Source organism: Alosa pseudoharengus, unplaced genomic scaffold, assembly GCF_046254945.1.
Source record: "Alosa pseudoharengus isolate Yale_2024_CS ecotype anadromous, Long Island Sound unplaced genomic scaffold, YU_APseudo_1.1 YU_APseudo_1.1_scf_2, whole genome shotgun sequence".
Classification (NCBI taxonomy): Eukaryota; Metazoa; Chordata; class Actinopteri; order Clupeiformes; family Clupeidae; genus Alosa; species Alosa pseudoharengus.
The window spans coordinates 36,906,809-36,922,304 of NW_027468663.1; the positions used below are offsets into that span (position 1 = coordinate 36,906,809).

General features: G+C 40.0%; 1 protein-coding gene across 2 annotated transcripts; it reads right to left on the bottom strand.

Moving 5' to 3' along the window:
- Positions 1-623: 623 nt before the first annotated feature.
- Positions 624-6,812, bottom strand: LOC143134454 (ecto-ADP-ribosyltransferase 5-like). 2 transcript variants are annotated; one of them, XM_076294868.1, is made up of 4 exons: positions 6,746-6,812; positions 3,859-3,963; positions 1,615-1,688; positions 624-1,495 (listed from the first exon to the last, which is right to left on the bottom strand). In XM_076294868.1, exons 3-4 carry the CDS (start codon positions 1,657-1,659, stop codon positions 770-772), a joined length of 771 nt encoding a protein of 256 aa, XP_076150983.1. In that variant the 5' UTR covers positions 1,660-1,688; positions 3,859-3,963; positions 6,746-6,812; the 3' UTR covers positions 624-769. The 2 variants fall into 2 exon arrangements, with proteins under 2 accessions (XP_076150983.1, XP_076150984.1); XM_076294869.1 differs by lacking the exon at positions 3,859-3,963 and having other exon boundaries at positions 6,746-6,796.
- Between the last annotated feature and the right edge of the window lie 8,684 nt (positions 6,813-15,496).

The window sequence follows — 15,496 nt, forward strand, 5'->3', positions numbered from 1 at the left end:
TATAGCAGGGATGATTCATCTTCAAAGTGATCTTCAAGTTACCGGCAGTTGAATTTAACCTAGTAGAAAAGCTCTGGGGTGCTGCATGCCCACAGCATTATATGGATAAAGGAGTGTATTTCTGCTGAAATTCATCCACCATGCCAAACCTGGAGTGACAGAAACAGAGCCGAAGAAACAACACCTTAATGTAGCCACATTAGACCATTAGACTATCAGGAGAGGGTTTGTGTAGTGCAAATCCAGTAGGGATCCTTGTTTAACTCTTGTAAAGTGTTTGGGTCTGTGGGACCTGTTTTCAATGTTTGCTAAAAGAAAAATGAATTTATTAAGCTGTATGCTTGGTTCATGTAGGGGTGAAGGATTTAAAAGAAAGAATAATATGATTCATTCAAACACTACCTCTACAAGCAATGAGTAGAACAAAATTAAATGTCCTCCATCATTGAGAGAGAAAGCACATGGTGTAGGTTGTTTCAGTGTGGTGTCTGCTGGAGAGAGATGACAAGGCAGTGGTTTTCTTCCAGTTTAGTATGACGTCAAGCTCTCACAACCACCAACACCCCAGAAACATTTGTCAGTGAAACATCCAGTAAACATGAGAATAGTTATGCTCAGAAAATGTTAATTTTATTTTATTTATGATTGACCGTTTCTAGTGCTGTTCTCAAGGCATACAAGACCCATCATCATCAGGTCATCAAGTTAACAGCCGCATGTTTCTGCTGAAATAAGGAAGCATTAACATTACATTGCCCTACACAGCGTTTTACATTAGCGCACAATCCAAATTACTAAGGGTACCAGTGCTGGTCAGTGTGTACACTACATCACACCATCGATCTTCCTTATCACTCACTTCAACACTCACAACTTTAAACTTCTCATAGGGTGGGATCAACACCTCTTTCTCATGTTTCAAATGTGAGAAATTCCCCAGAGCAGCACCATGACAGGTATAGATTTTAAAGCAGGACTTCTGGCCAAAACGGGTCGGGGGATCACTGAGGGAGGCGGATGTGAATCTTCCGAATCGGATCTCCATATTGACAACATTTTTGTCAAAGTCCTTATCGGTTCTGCGGTTGGTGTTCACGCACTGCTCTTGGTCCTTTTGGTTCTCTTTCAGGTGCTTAAGGGCATCAGTTAGCAGGAAGTGGAGAGCATGGTAGTTGAACTTGGTTTTGTAAGTATCCTTGCAATCATGCACAGCGTTATTAAACTGGTCGTAGATTTTAGGTTGTTCATTGGTGTACGCTCGGATGGCAATCGCATGGTTTACAGTCAGACCATTTCTGGGAATTTCCTTTTTGTCAACTTGCTTTTTTGCAGTGTTCCATGCTGTTTTGAAATCATCATTTGTTTTCATGTCACTGGCAAGATACTTGGAGATCCTCTTGGACATTCCATTGGTGCAGGAAGTGTAGGCATCATCAACAGAGTTGGGTGCTATGTTTAAAGCCAATATCTTGGACAGAGAACGCACCTTGTAACCCTTCAGAAAAGTAGATAAAAATGTTTCTGGTGATTGAAAGACAGTACTGACGTGGCTCTATTTAACACACTTTCTGACATAGACCAATGTATGCTGAAAATATACATAGGCCTACATACCATTACTGTAGTCACCATGATCAGCATCAGAACATGGGCCCTCATTGTTGCAGTAGCTGATTTAGTTCCAAAACCTGTCAAGAGAGACGAACAACCAACCAATATTATGATTATTACAGTGCATGAAAATGCACTGTACTGTTATTCCAAGGCATTTTATTATTATTATTATTATTCTTCTTCTAACGCACTTAATGCAGCTTCAACCGTTTAACGTAGAAACTTCATTCAAACTATGTTACGTAGGTCTTACTTAGGACATGTGAGCTTTGTATTTTTCAACTTTGTAACTTTTATACTTTTTAAACTATTAATTAAAAACTAATCAAAATTTCCCCATTGACTTAACATTATGATTATGACATCACAATACGGCCGTTAAGCAATTAGAATCCTATGGCAGGTGTTCGGGCCACCTGTTTCAACTGCCAGTCTCAGGCTTTAAGCATACAAACTGGCCCTATTAAGACTACACATCCTGTTCAACTGCTTCCTCTGCCAAAAACTGTTTCAAAATAAAAGTCCTCACTACAATATTTCACTGTTAAACAATTTAACCCTTTAAACTACTGAACTTTTTAACTGTTCAGCCATTGTAACTGTTACTTGTCATCAACTATGACTCCTACCCACTGTAGCTAGTTAGCATGGTTAGCATAGTTAGCATGTTAGCATGCTAGCATGTTAGCATGCTAGTTAGCATTTTTTGCAAAACTGCTAAAAATGATTAGCTAAGTTAGCTAAGTCACATGGTTAGCATAGTTAGCATGCTAGCATGTTAGCATGCTAGTTAGCATTTTTTACAAAATTGCTAAAAATGATTAGCTAAGTTAGCTAAGTCACATGGTTAGCATAGTTAGCATGCTAGCATGTTAGCATGCTAGTTAGCATTTTTTACAAAACTGCTAAAAATGATTAGCTAAGTAAGCTAAGTCACATGGTTAGCATAGTAAGCATGCTAGCATGTTAGCATGCTAGTTAGCATTTTTTGCAAAACTGCTAAAAATGATTAGCTAAGTAAGCTAAGTCACATGGTTAGCATAGTTAGCATGCTAGCATGTTAGCATGCTAGTTAGCATTTTTTGCAAAACTGCTAAAAATGATTAGATAAGTTAGCTAAGTCACATGGTTAGCATAGTTAACATGCTAGCATGTTAGCATGCTAGTTAGCATTTTTTGCAAAACTGTTAAAAATGATTAGCTAAGTTAGCTAAGTCACATGGTTAGCATAGTTAGCATGCTAGCATGTTAGCATGCTAGTTAGCATTTTTTGCAAAACTACTAAAAATGATTAGCTAGGTAAGCTAAGTCTCATGGTTAACATTGTTAGCATTTTAACATTATTAGCATGCTATTTTTGCATTTTCATGCACTGTATTTCCTTCAGGAAATGCTTTTCTAGTTACTACTGCTACTGCTACTACTACTACTACTACTACTACTACTACTGCTACTACTACTACTACTATTATATCCCAAATTCTGATAAACTTGGGACACTTGCCATGTGGCGATGTCATTTTAGGTCAGAACAAACATATTGGTCAAGAGAAAATCAACATTAAATCAATATTTGCCAGAGGTAAGAATAATTTTGTTCTTAACTGTAGGGTTGACATGATTTGTAAATCATTACATTCTTTTTTTATTCCCATTTTACAAAGCGTCCCAACTTTTTCAGAATTCCGGTTGTACTACTACTACAGTACTTCTACTACTACTAATAATAAGTGATAATAATGACAAGGCAATGAAAAGCAATAGTTCTTTGAATATAACCTGTACTCTCCAAACACAAATAATGTATGATATCGGTAACCAGGCTTGGAATTTCACCATTCTGGGGGCAAGGCCACTTGGCCTTCAGTTGGGCATATTTGGTGGGGGGCAGAAAGGCCACATGTCAGGGCACCAAGGCCAAAGTTAACTATACAGTAGCAGGCTATAAAAATTATCAAAGTTGTATTTAGCCTATTTACTGCAGTAGACCTGCATCACTGTATGAAACATTACAAAAACATGACATGTTACATAGAACTGTAAATCATCTGATCATCTAATATTTACAGATATCTAGGCTATATATAACATTTATTTTATATTTGGCCTGTTATGAAATCATGTATTGAACAATTTAAGCACAGCTCAGCTTTAAGAAACTCAAATAGCCTAGATGCATGCTTAGCATTTTGTGATCATTAAAGGAACACGCCACCCAAAATCAGTAGTAATATATGTTCTTACCTTAACTTTCACGAGTTGAGTCATACCTCTCCCGCGCCGGTAGGTGCACTCAAACGCTCTGTTGCGCGGCGCGAATGTGTTAGCATGTTGCTATGCTAGCGGGCTCTGCCGTGGCCGTAGAGAGAGGAACATAGCAGTAATCAAACACCTCCATTTTTTCCCTACTTAAATACAGTTGCACGAGTAGTTGATAAAAATTTGTACGTCACACAACATGAAACGTGGCGATTTTCCAAGCGAATAAACAGGAGAACTACAATGTGTGGCGCAATAGCACTTGGGAGTACTTCGACCTAGCGTGGTAATATTATTAACACCTAATTGTAGATCCTATCCACCACAGAGTTTAGAATCCATGCTGGATCGACCCTCAGACTCTCCCTCCCCTCTGAGCGAGAGAGAGGCACACACACTAGAGATGCGTTGATGGGCTATTATTTCAACCATAACTGCATAGCAAAACTTATCATCCATCAGCCATCCATCCATCAGCACCAAAGTTTGTTGACCAATTTTCAAAACTGCACCCGCCCACCATCCGTTGGTTGTTTTAATGTAGGCTATATGGGTGATGCAGCGCTGCTGACGTGAGGCTAGAAAGCCCTTGCCTGTTCTAGAAAGACTGATCTAATGCAGCAAATATATTAAAAGGCTGAAGTCGTACATTGGCTAGGCCTATCCCCAGAATATCAGCAGCAAACTCAGTCTCTGTCGCGCAAAACAGTCTCCAAATAAAACGCACATCGGCCTGTTGCCTATGAAAGTTAAGGTAAGAACATATATTACTACTGATTTTGGGTGGCGTGTTCCTTTAAGGCTACTTTCACAAACTCTTAGTCAGCTGTCCTCTGATTTACCAATATCTAGGCGATATTTGTAACATTTATTTTGTATTTGGCCCGTTATGAAATGATGTGGAACAATTTAAACACATTGTAAAACTTAAAGCCCAAATTTGGAGACATCCATGTATGTCGAACTTTCCTGCAAATTCAAAACTGGATTACTCTGGAACGCAGGCCCGGGGTGGGTAATCGGGAGAATCGGGAGAATTCCCGGTGGGCCGCTTCACTTTTGGGCCGGTCGAGGAAAAAAAATATGGACATTTGTCACGTTAGTCTATCTTCTCTTAAAGTAGGACACGTTCCGCATTCTGTGCATGACACCGTTGCCTCTGTATGGGTTGTAGCCTACCATGTGAGTGAGTTCTCCCCTCCCAAAAAGAGTTGGTTGGGTCCATATCGCCCGTCTTTTCCAAAAAGTTTTCTCTGATAGCCTACGGATAGCCGGGCCGGCCCTACAGTAGCCATAAGCGTCAGGAAGGATGGATGTAGAAAGAGGCCAGGAGGGATGAAACGGCCAGGTAGAATGCTGCTAAATGTGCCAAGCTTCCAGATTACAGACAAAAGTGGCAACTGGTAAAGAGAGATAGCCTATAGGCAATGATTAACCTATTGACAATGTAATTATTGGGCTAATATTGGACGTTTGTCAAGCTATTCGCAAGCAACATATTAAATTACTTTAAAATTAGCCTTTTGTATCCGATTCATAGACTTTGCAGTATGCAAATATTGATAACCAAACTGAAGCATGATCTGTGTAGGCCTATGCAATAAAAAATGTAGCCTCTGCAGCAGATCAACCAGTCGACCACTGAAAATGATGAGCCCGAAATTAGTGATGAGGAGGCCATGACTACAGGGACAAGTATAGAGGATAATTTATAGTTATTTAATGTAAGAAAGAGCAATTATGCTACATGATAAACATATATGCCTTGTTTGCTCAGAAGAGGGTGTAGTAAAGGAGTAGGCTAAATCACCTAACAACATTATAGCCTACCCATGCAAAAACAGCCTAAACATTAGTTCAATATGCCTCTTTTTGGGAAGCGTGGGATAGGCTACATTTCAAAGGCTTTCTTTCTTTCTTTCTTTCTTTCTTTCTTTTTTCTTTCTTTCTGTTTTTGTTAACTTGTGGAATATTTTTTGTTAACTTCTCAGTTGAAGTGAATTATAACCTTTACACATTTGTTGAACCATGGTAGTAATAAAAACTACAGGATAGTAAAAGCTGAAATGTTGCTTCATTTATCCAATTTCCACCACTATGGAAAACATGGGCCGGTCTTGGGCCTGAAACTTCCGGGCTGAAAAGTGGCCCCACTCCGGCCCTGCTGGAATGGCTAACTGTACAGGGGACTGCTTTACACCTTTGTGTTCGGAAAGGTCTCCTGTTTATTCTGATATATGGTTTGTCATGTGTTAAAAGAAGGGTTCGTAAAGTATTCCACCGAGATGAATGGGTAGGGACATCATGGGACGCAAAACCTTCAGTAGAATGTATGATTAAATTGAATTATATTATTTACTTTTCTCGCGAACCGTTCAACACAGCAATTGTCGGCTAACATCGTTTAAAAGCTGAGAAAAAGCTCTTTCATGTGATACTTGTGATGTCTGTGTGATGAATAGGCTACTTTGCGAATAGTTCAACTGAGAATGGGTGAATTTGGACGCACTTTCTTTCTTGCGCTGTCACTGCGTAAAAGACTAAATTAATTTGCGCTGTGAATGCTAAGATTATTTTGACAGTCCACAGGCTAAATAAAAATCGCTATTAGTAGGACGCAAAGCAGAATATTGAAAGAAGGGGGCACCAAGGCCACCGTGGCCTGTAAACCTCTGATTTTCAAAGGGGCCTTACGGCCATGGCCGTCGTGGCCGCAGTGAAATTCCTACCCTGTCGGTAACACTTTATAATAACCATAACCAAACCATTAACTAATAAGTAACAAAGGCTTAATAAATGATGAATTGTGTGTAGTTATTATAAAGTGTTACCATGATATCTTATCATAAGTTGTTCAACAAAGTGTACTTACATGCACAGAACTAGAGGATGTCACACTGATGTCAACTGGTCCTGTCTTTTCACCCACAAACACACACACACACACACACACTAACTTACATACTGAGAAGGGGGAAGGAAGGGAGGTGCATTCATCTTTGTTCCGCCTCTTCTTCTGTCTTTATGCGGTATATCTAGTTATTAATTTTACTGATGCCAGGGACTGTCTTCAAGGAAGAGGAAGAAATGCAATTACATGCTAAAAGATACAATACATTACAAAGCACATGGTTAACATAGACAAAACTAGGGTACAAAACTACATAAACACACCAACATTGGACTTCATTAGCAGCTTTGACCTAATTTATACACAGCACTGATGGCCCATAAAGCGGTAGATTGCAGAATGGTGCTATTCACATGTTGTGGTGTGAGCATCTCTGTGGTGTGAGCATCTCTGTGGTGTGGTTTGCTTGACGTTTGTTCTTGCAGACACCTCACACCTTGCACAGTCCCTCCGTTGTGAGCCCCCCCTGGGGTGTTACGGCATCTCTCATTTTACATCCATCCTCTGGTAGCAGTAGGCTATTAATTGTAGTAGTATAATTTGCAATCTAAGGTCTCCTTTGCAATGTAGCTTGAATGTTATTCCTAATTTTGTAAGTCGCTTTGAGAGTCTGCTAAAAGAACAAATGAGCCAAGGAGCATGCTGTTTAACTGCTGGCAGAGATACTGGGTGCTTGCAGATAAGAAATCACTATTACCAGATTCTGTCATATGTTTGAATACTCTACTTGCCAGTTGCTTATGTTGCTACACCTGTTCATCTTCATTTGTGCTGAAGAGATACATCACTTTACTCAATGGACTTCCTATGATTGCTCCTCCAGCTTTTGGGTCACCTACTATAATGAAGGGTTGAACGCCTCAGTTGAAATGCCAAACAAGCAGATCAAACATTTCAAGAGCTACAAATGACCCGTCTCCTCCTCCTCCTCATACCATTGACCTTCTCCAAAAATCAAGGTTCCCTCCATACACCTGGACATGGAGGTTCCTTAGTGTCGGACATCAGCAGTTGGTGGTTCAAATGATCTACAGTTCCAGAATGGCCACATTTTGTCATATTAGCTGTGCAGGTCAAGGACAGGTCAGGTCAAGAGCAGAGCAGAGCAGTGTTTTTAGAAGTCACAGTCTACACAACCGCTGAGGTGACCATGCCTCCCATTGAGCAATGCTGTTCATAAAGACAATGGAGCTATAGAGCTCTTCCTGCTACTGTGAAGGATAACAGTGCGACAGAATATGACATTTAATGGAAAGAATTAGTCAGCTACACTGAAACTACACCCATTATTGCAATAACACAAATTGCTCTCCATGCTTATTGGTGTTTTGTGAATTAATTTCCTAATCAAGAGAGGACTTTTGAGTAACTGCATTTTCATAACCCAGGACATCTTCACCAGAGACAAATCATAAACCATTGGAGTACATGCAACGGAAGGCTCTTCAGCCAGCATTCTATTTTTGTTGGAGCGTCAGTGCAACATCTTCTGCTACTGTTGTTCCTTTCGTGTTCACTGCCCAACAGGGCAAATCTTTTTTCATCTTTGACATGTGCATAAGCCTTCAGCATCTTAAATATGCTCACTCACTGCAACACTACCAGGTCCGTGTAAACAAGTACACTAAAACAATATCCACTACAACACAGCTGACACTGCATGAAAAGTGTGATTTTCATCCCCGTAAACGACTGGAGATCTCCCTCATTTTCGGTAGTTGACGACAATTTGCAACCCGCGCTTGTCGCCGTTTGTCTGTACCACAAATTGTCGGAACCGAACAATGACGTATGTGGAGAGCTTGCAGAGTGCTAATGGCCCTAATTAGCATATGAATGCAGCGAAACCGCTGCTGGCCAGGCCTGGCTTGAATATCCTTACTCAGTATTGGATGAAACCACAACTTTCAAACAAGTAAAATCACTCGTGATTGGTTGGCAGATCTGTCACTATTGGTCATGATGTTCATTCAGAAATGTTTGTGCTGAAAAGCCTTCCAGGAAGGACATGATATACTGTAGGCAATTCGAGTTGACTGTGAATCAACTTGCTTCCTTTATCTTCAGTTGAAATATCTACCTCCTCCAGTGTTTTTATTTTTTATTTTATTTGAACTTTTACACAAAATCCAATCATTCCCATTGCAAATTCACAATTAAAATGGCCAGAATTCACATTGAAAAGTTGAAACCCAGGTGTGTACACATTTTCTACCTGTCCCCCGGGCTACAGCCCTGAATGAACACACCTGACTCTTATTAAGCCTTTGATTGGCCAAGGCCTGTGAGTGCAGGTGGTTGTGAGTACATGCCCCAGATTTTGATGGCTGGAATGAGGAGTGAGATGGATGACGTGAACTAGGGATGGGCATAATTAATCGACGATCGATAGTTGATCATTAAGAATTTTGTCGATGACGTTAATTTGTTGTCGATTAAACTAATGCAGGTTATACATACCTGTCAACACTCCCGTTTTTCCCGGGTTCTCCCGTATTTCAAGGTCATCTCCCGGCACCCTCCCGTTTTGTTATTTCTCCCGGAAAACTTCCGTAATTTGCATGGCCATAAAACTTAAAATGTTTTTAAATCATTGATCCATTCATTTTTTATATTAGTCTGACATCTCCCAGGTTGCCAGATTGTGTATGAAATACACCCTACACATACACGATCACTTAGTTTCAATTTCAACCGTTTTGTAGGCTAAAACCTGGCAACCCAAAACCCAAATAAGGAAGCGGGTGCCGATTGTGCAACCTGAGTCTCGTCGTAACCAAGCGGGCTAGTTAAATGGCATAGGCTACTCCAGAACTAGCTGTTGTGAAATTGTTAGAAATTTAATTGATTAACACATCACATAAACTGTTATTGAGTGTTGTTGATACACTGAACTTGTGTCCTCGGAACCAAATCAGACAGCAAGCAGCTTTGGAGTTTTGGAAGTAGGCTGCAGGCAGGCAGCTGGTGGATACATAACTGGAATGTGTAAGGTAATGGTACGGTAAAAGCAACGACCGAAATGCAGTGTTGAAACACGTGTATGAAACGTATTAGCCTACATATGCAAACACAGATCCGGTATAAACACTGACCCCCCCCCCCCCCCCCCAAAGCTAAATGTTGACAGGTATGGTTTAATACCTTGTTGTCAATGAAAAGTCATTGTCCTACACCATGGGTCTCCAACACGTCGCTCTCAAGCTCAGTCGCTTTCCATTCCCTTCTGAGCTTGCAGGCTGAAGCAGTAGGCCTAGGCTATTACTACATTTAAACACAATTGTTGCCGCGACTGGAGGCATTCCAGTCTACGAATTTAATAAAGTAAATCATACAATTCAAACTCAATTTAGGCTACTTGGCTACGCAATATGGTTTCCATTACAGCGCACAGCGCACGTTTTGAATAAATGAAAGCGGCTGCCTTGTCTCGCAATAAACAGCGGGTGAAAATCTCGACTCTTTCCACTACCGGTACATGAAATGTAATAGCAATATAATCAAACTGTCCAAAAGTAAATTAAATCCCAAACCAAACAGAAAATCTTCTGCTTTTGATAGCGGTATGCGCTCCAAACGGAACGCATGTCTCACAATAAAACGCACATAGAAATAAACGCCTGCTCAATATAGCCTATTCTGCCCCAAATAAAGCCCTGTGCTTTGCGCAGCCTAAGTAAATAAAAGACCCCGGCCATAATTTGAGGATTTACTGCAGTTATTTTTTTATGAGGCTTTGTTAAATAGCCTAATTAATTGTTATATGCTAATCTCTCACCCTCTTTCTCGACTCTGTGCCTTGGATAGTTTTGAGTTATATTTTGACAAAACCTGTCAGATCTAAGCATTATTATGTTTTTGGTTAAGTTATTGTTTAACATGATTCTTTTTTATAATTTATTATTTTGGAACAAACGAGGGTCGCTGTTTAATCTGAACGCCGCCTCGCATTCCGCTGCTTTAGAGCACCGCAGCGCAGCGATGAATATTTTCAACTTCAGCCCAACGTCCAGTTTAACTGCCACAAGTTATTCTTCTTGTAATAAAGATCTCATCGAGGAAAAACAAGCTGTATTTTTGTATTTTCATTGCATTTTTACATTTATAAAAAGTTAAATAAATAATGAATTTTAACCCTTAAACAGGCAAGAGTGAAAATATAGTAGTAAAAAATCATTTTATGTTACATTCTGTCTCAGTTGCAAGGAAAACATTTAAATATTTTGGATATTTTGGATTTTATGAGTTGTATCTCCTGGATACGTTAAATTCTACTATATAGTATGGAGAAGACATCTCATCGGATGTTCTGAATTTACGGGCTTTTGCCGTTGACAGGTGCTTAAACTTTAAGTACACACAAAGTTATTAAATGAGATAACTTGACAATTTGTCAGTATTTGTGTACATTCATTTGGCTTTTTTTTTCTTTTTGATTTACCAAAATGGCAGAAAAATAAAGCCTGTACATACTCAAACAGTGTTATGCTATGTGTATAACAAGGGAACTTTGCAGGGAGCCATCCATACCAAGACCTTAACAGTCACAGCCCACTCAGGTTTCGGAAGTAGTAATTTAATTCACATTCTCCTTTGAGAACTGAATTATAAATCATAAAATTGTAACCATCCAATGTAGACTTAAAACCTATTTTATACAGTCTAAGGTTAAAATCAGCTATGGCATGATCAAGCGATTATATATGCTCATATAGAACTTCACAGATCTATGTGTGGCCATTCAGTGAATACTGTTTTGCTTACCTTGAAAGTGAAAGTGGAAATGGCTTAATGTAAACTGTGGAGTAAGTCATCTTGTCTTACAGTCAGAAATAAGTGTTTTAAACTATTATTAGGTTGGCAAACATTGGAAAATGCATTATTCACAATAGCTGATCATGGGATTAGTAGTTCCTTTGATTGGAAATTAAATGTATACATATTGTAAACATATGTATAATAATGTATTTTTGTTGTTTTTCTATTAGTTTTTGTTTTGCACAAAATTAAATGTTGCACGATCACGATTCACACCATAGCTGGTCAGCCTAAGGCCAGGCCTAAAACACTTTATACAGATTTTTCCAGACATTAAATGGGGAAATTAATGGGGAACTTACATCCAGTACTTGACCCCTTATGGAGGTAGGTGGTGACTGTTGAGTTCTATAAGGGACTGCTCATTGGTTAAGCTGGTTGGCCTGCTCACTTCAGTAAATATGCCCAAATGTCCCTCAATAAGCACTGTCACCTAAATTCCTTAGCTTTTTTAGGCATTTGTTCCATCGCCTCTTCTTCCTCCTCCTCCTCCTCAGCAGAACTATTCACAGTCTCTAGTTCTAACTCTCAATTCTACCTGATTATCCTCATCTTCATCACTAGTGCCTATGCCTGATTATCCTCATCTTCATCACTAGTGCCTATGCCTGAAGAGTGTTCAGGGATCTCCTCTATCACGCTCATTCTCTCACTCTTCTATTCATCTTTCGGTTGCCATAAAATGAGCTAACTTTGATACCCTGAAGGGCAATATATGGTTGTACTGTCATAATGTACATACCTGTACATGATAACATCTCTTTTTGCAGTGTATATTAGCATATCTTCCTGTTTAAAACATTTTCAATACTACACAGAATACCCATTGACCAAATTGTATACCCTAATCTGGCAACGTATTCTGGGGGATACATACATTTCAAAGTTACTAAACTAACTCCACAAACACAGTTAGGCTTTTTTTTCTTTATCAATATATTTAGACAATAGTCATAATCAGTTATATGAGTTAATATGATTGATTTATTGAAAATAACTATGATTTATATGTAATTACTCACCACTTGGTTAGCATGTGCACTACCGCTGGCGGCCATTTTGATTTCTGACCAAGCTAACTACATAATGACAAACAACCTGAACCAAGTCATGTGACCTACAGACTGATAACAGATAGGACTTTTGATCAATCATAACTTGTTTTGAATTTTTTTTTAGAAATGCCCCCCACAGGATGTTAAAAAGTATGTATCTCCTGGTGCACGTAGGCCTAGAAATGTTAATGATTAATCGATAGTCGATCGTTAATTCTCCCTACGATCGACTAAGAAAATTTAATCGAATGCCCATCCCTAGCGTGAACCATTCTCTATGAAACGCAAAAATACAAACACACACTGCTGATGAAATATGGGACTTCCCTCACACTTGCACCCGTACGGACGGCACCAACCAATCAAATTACGGTTATACTTCAGGTCATTTGCATAGCTACCGTCGGGAACACCCACTGGCATGCGTTGACGGAACGCAACTGTGTGTAAAAGCCCAAGGGAGGGAGGAGCAGATGTCGGCTTAAATACCAGGGACTCACTCAAGCACCTGAGCACTCCCAGGCCGGTCCTCACCTGAACAGGTAGAAAATCGTCTGACTTTTTACAATTGTTAAACTTGATTACATTTCTAGAAACATCGTTTTGATTTTGCTTTGAAGATGTATAATTTTAGTTATGTTTCATATTGATGGTGTGATGGCAAGTCATTAACATTTTTAACCAATCACTGATACTGCACTGATAAAAAATGTACTAAACTTTATTATCCTGGCTCCTTCTAATGTGGTCTTAACATGATAACCATTCTTATTTCAGAACATGAGCTGTGTTTAACCAGCACAGCACAGCACTCCTAAGAGAATAAACAAAACATTACAAATGTTCTGATATCAGCTGCATTAGAACTTGGTCTGAACACACCTTTGCTTATTAGATGTCAGTAACTGCTCCTGAACAGAACTTTACTCACTCTGTAAGGCTCCATTTATATCAAAGCTGTGCTGAGTTTGAGTCATTGCCTTCATCAGTTTCTGGCAAATCAGTAGTGCTGCTTACTGATCAGTTTGGCTCCTTTGTACCTACAGCTTTGAAGGGGCGAGTTTGGATCATTTTCTGACACTACAGTATGTCTTTGAAGCTGTGATCTCTTAGAATCAGTGACCATCTATAAAGAACATACTTTTAAAGAGCATTTAGAAGAGCACAAATGTAAATTGGTCTGTTAGGAACTTTTGCCGTGTTGGAGAATGAGTGAATGTGTAGGAGTGAGGATGTGTGTTTATGAGAGAGCGACAACAAGGAACGATTAATAAGCCCATTTCACAGTGTCCGGCCTTGTTGATGTTAATGATGCCTCAACTGGCAGGGTGAAACATCTTTCTGTTTCTGTCTTTCCTGTAGACTGTGTTGTTGCAACTTCTTGTAAAAGGGGCAAATCATTTTCTCTTCACAGGAAGTCTTTGTGGTCATGGTCTCTGAGGTGACCACCCACGCATCTCTGCTCTCAGCAGTGTTGCTCATCTCCCCACTCGCGGAAACCTTCAAGCCGCTACTCTCCCCAGGGGGCGGCTCACTTACACACCGGGACATCACCCAGAGGGCCATCTTCCGCAAGACTGGCCAAGTGTGCCGTGCAAAGGCCACTGCCCAGGGTCAGAACTTTACCTTGGCTGTGAGTGTCCAACAGGGGGCGCCAGACTGAGGGGCACTCTGTATTGTCAGCCAAAAATCCCACATCTGCACAACATTGAATGGCATGCACCCTGAGTAAAACAAAGCACTGTAGGCTGTAAAATATTTCCCCTCCCACGTGGACAGCTTTGCTGTCTGAAGTCAGCCAGGTTTTTAACAAGAAATAGAAAATCCAATTTGTTTTCACTGATAAAATCATTGACTGCAAAGGTTTTGGTAGTAAGTGCACCTATATTTAGTAAGCCCATGTTAGCTGAAAATGCCTCTGGCTTTTGAGGAATATGCTGAGGTATGGAAAGAATATTTGTTAGGTTTCTAGTTTTGTCTTTTCTTTTTACTACAGTATACGTTGGGTAGAAATCAACGTTGGAATAGAACTATAAGCATAAGTCATGCTATTGCATGAAGCAGCTTGATCTATGATAGTAGTATTGTATGTTACCCTGCAGAAAACATTTTCAGACCCATCCACATGTATAATGCCATTCGAATCAATACCTGGGGGGCGTGAATCTGTAATATTTTCTACAGAATGTCAATGCCTCAGTGTGGACGCTATGTTGTCAGAGAGCCTGGCTCCATGTCGGTTTGGGTGGAGACCAGGGTTTCCGTTGTCCGGTAATTACCGGACATTGGCCGGAAAAAAAATGAATTGTCCGACAAAATTAAATCCCTCTGGTCAAATTGTCCGATTGAAATTGGCTAATAATCCAGTCCCCTAACGCAATCTGAATTTGAGAATAAGCCTTAATATGTAAGCCTATATTATACGTCCTCTGGCTATGTTTTTAAATGAACAGGCTCTACCGTTTGAAAAGTAAGCTATTAAACAATACGCATAGATATGCTGCATTAACGTCCATGTTAAACAACAAACAAATGAGTGAGGCGGTTCAAACATGGCCAGGCCCAGGCAGACTAGCCTTAAAAGTTTTTTCAGAGGCCAGACGCGATGGATGATGATAAATTGGTAACGTCTGAAGCCTCAGATGTCCGGTCAACTCCACCACCACCAGATAAAAAGCAGAAGTGTCGGGCGTATCTGTCGGAATCATTGACATTGGAAGTGGAGTTGCGGGGGGTGCGGCCGCTCCAAGATACTATCATTTTCCGTGTACACTGGACATGCAAAGTGTTCTTTACCCAAAGCATACAGTAGGCCTATGCGTTCTCTGTCTATGATCTG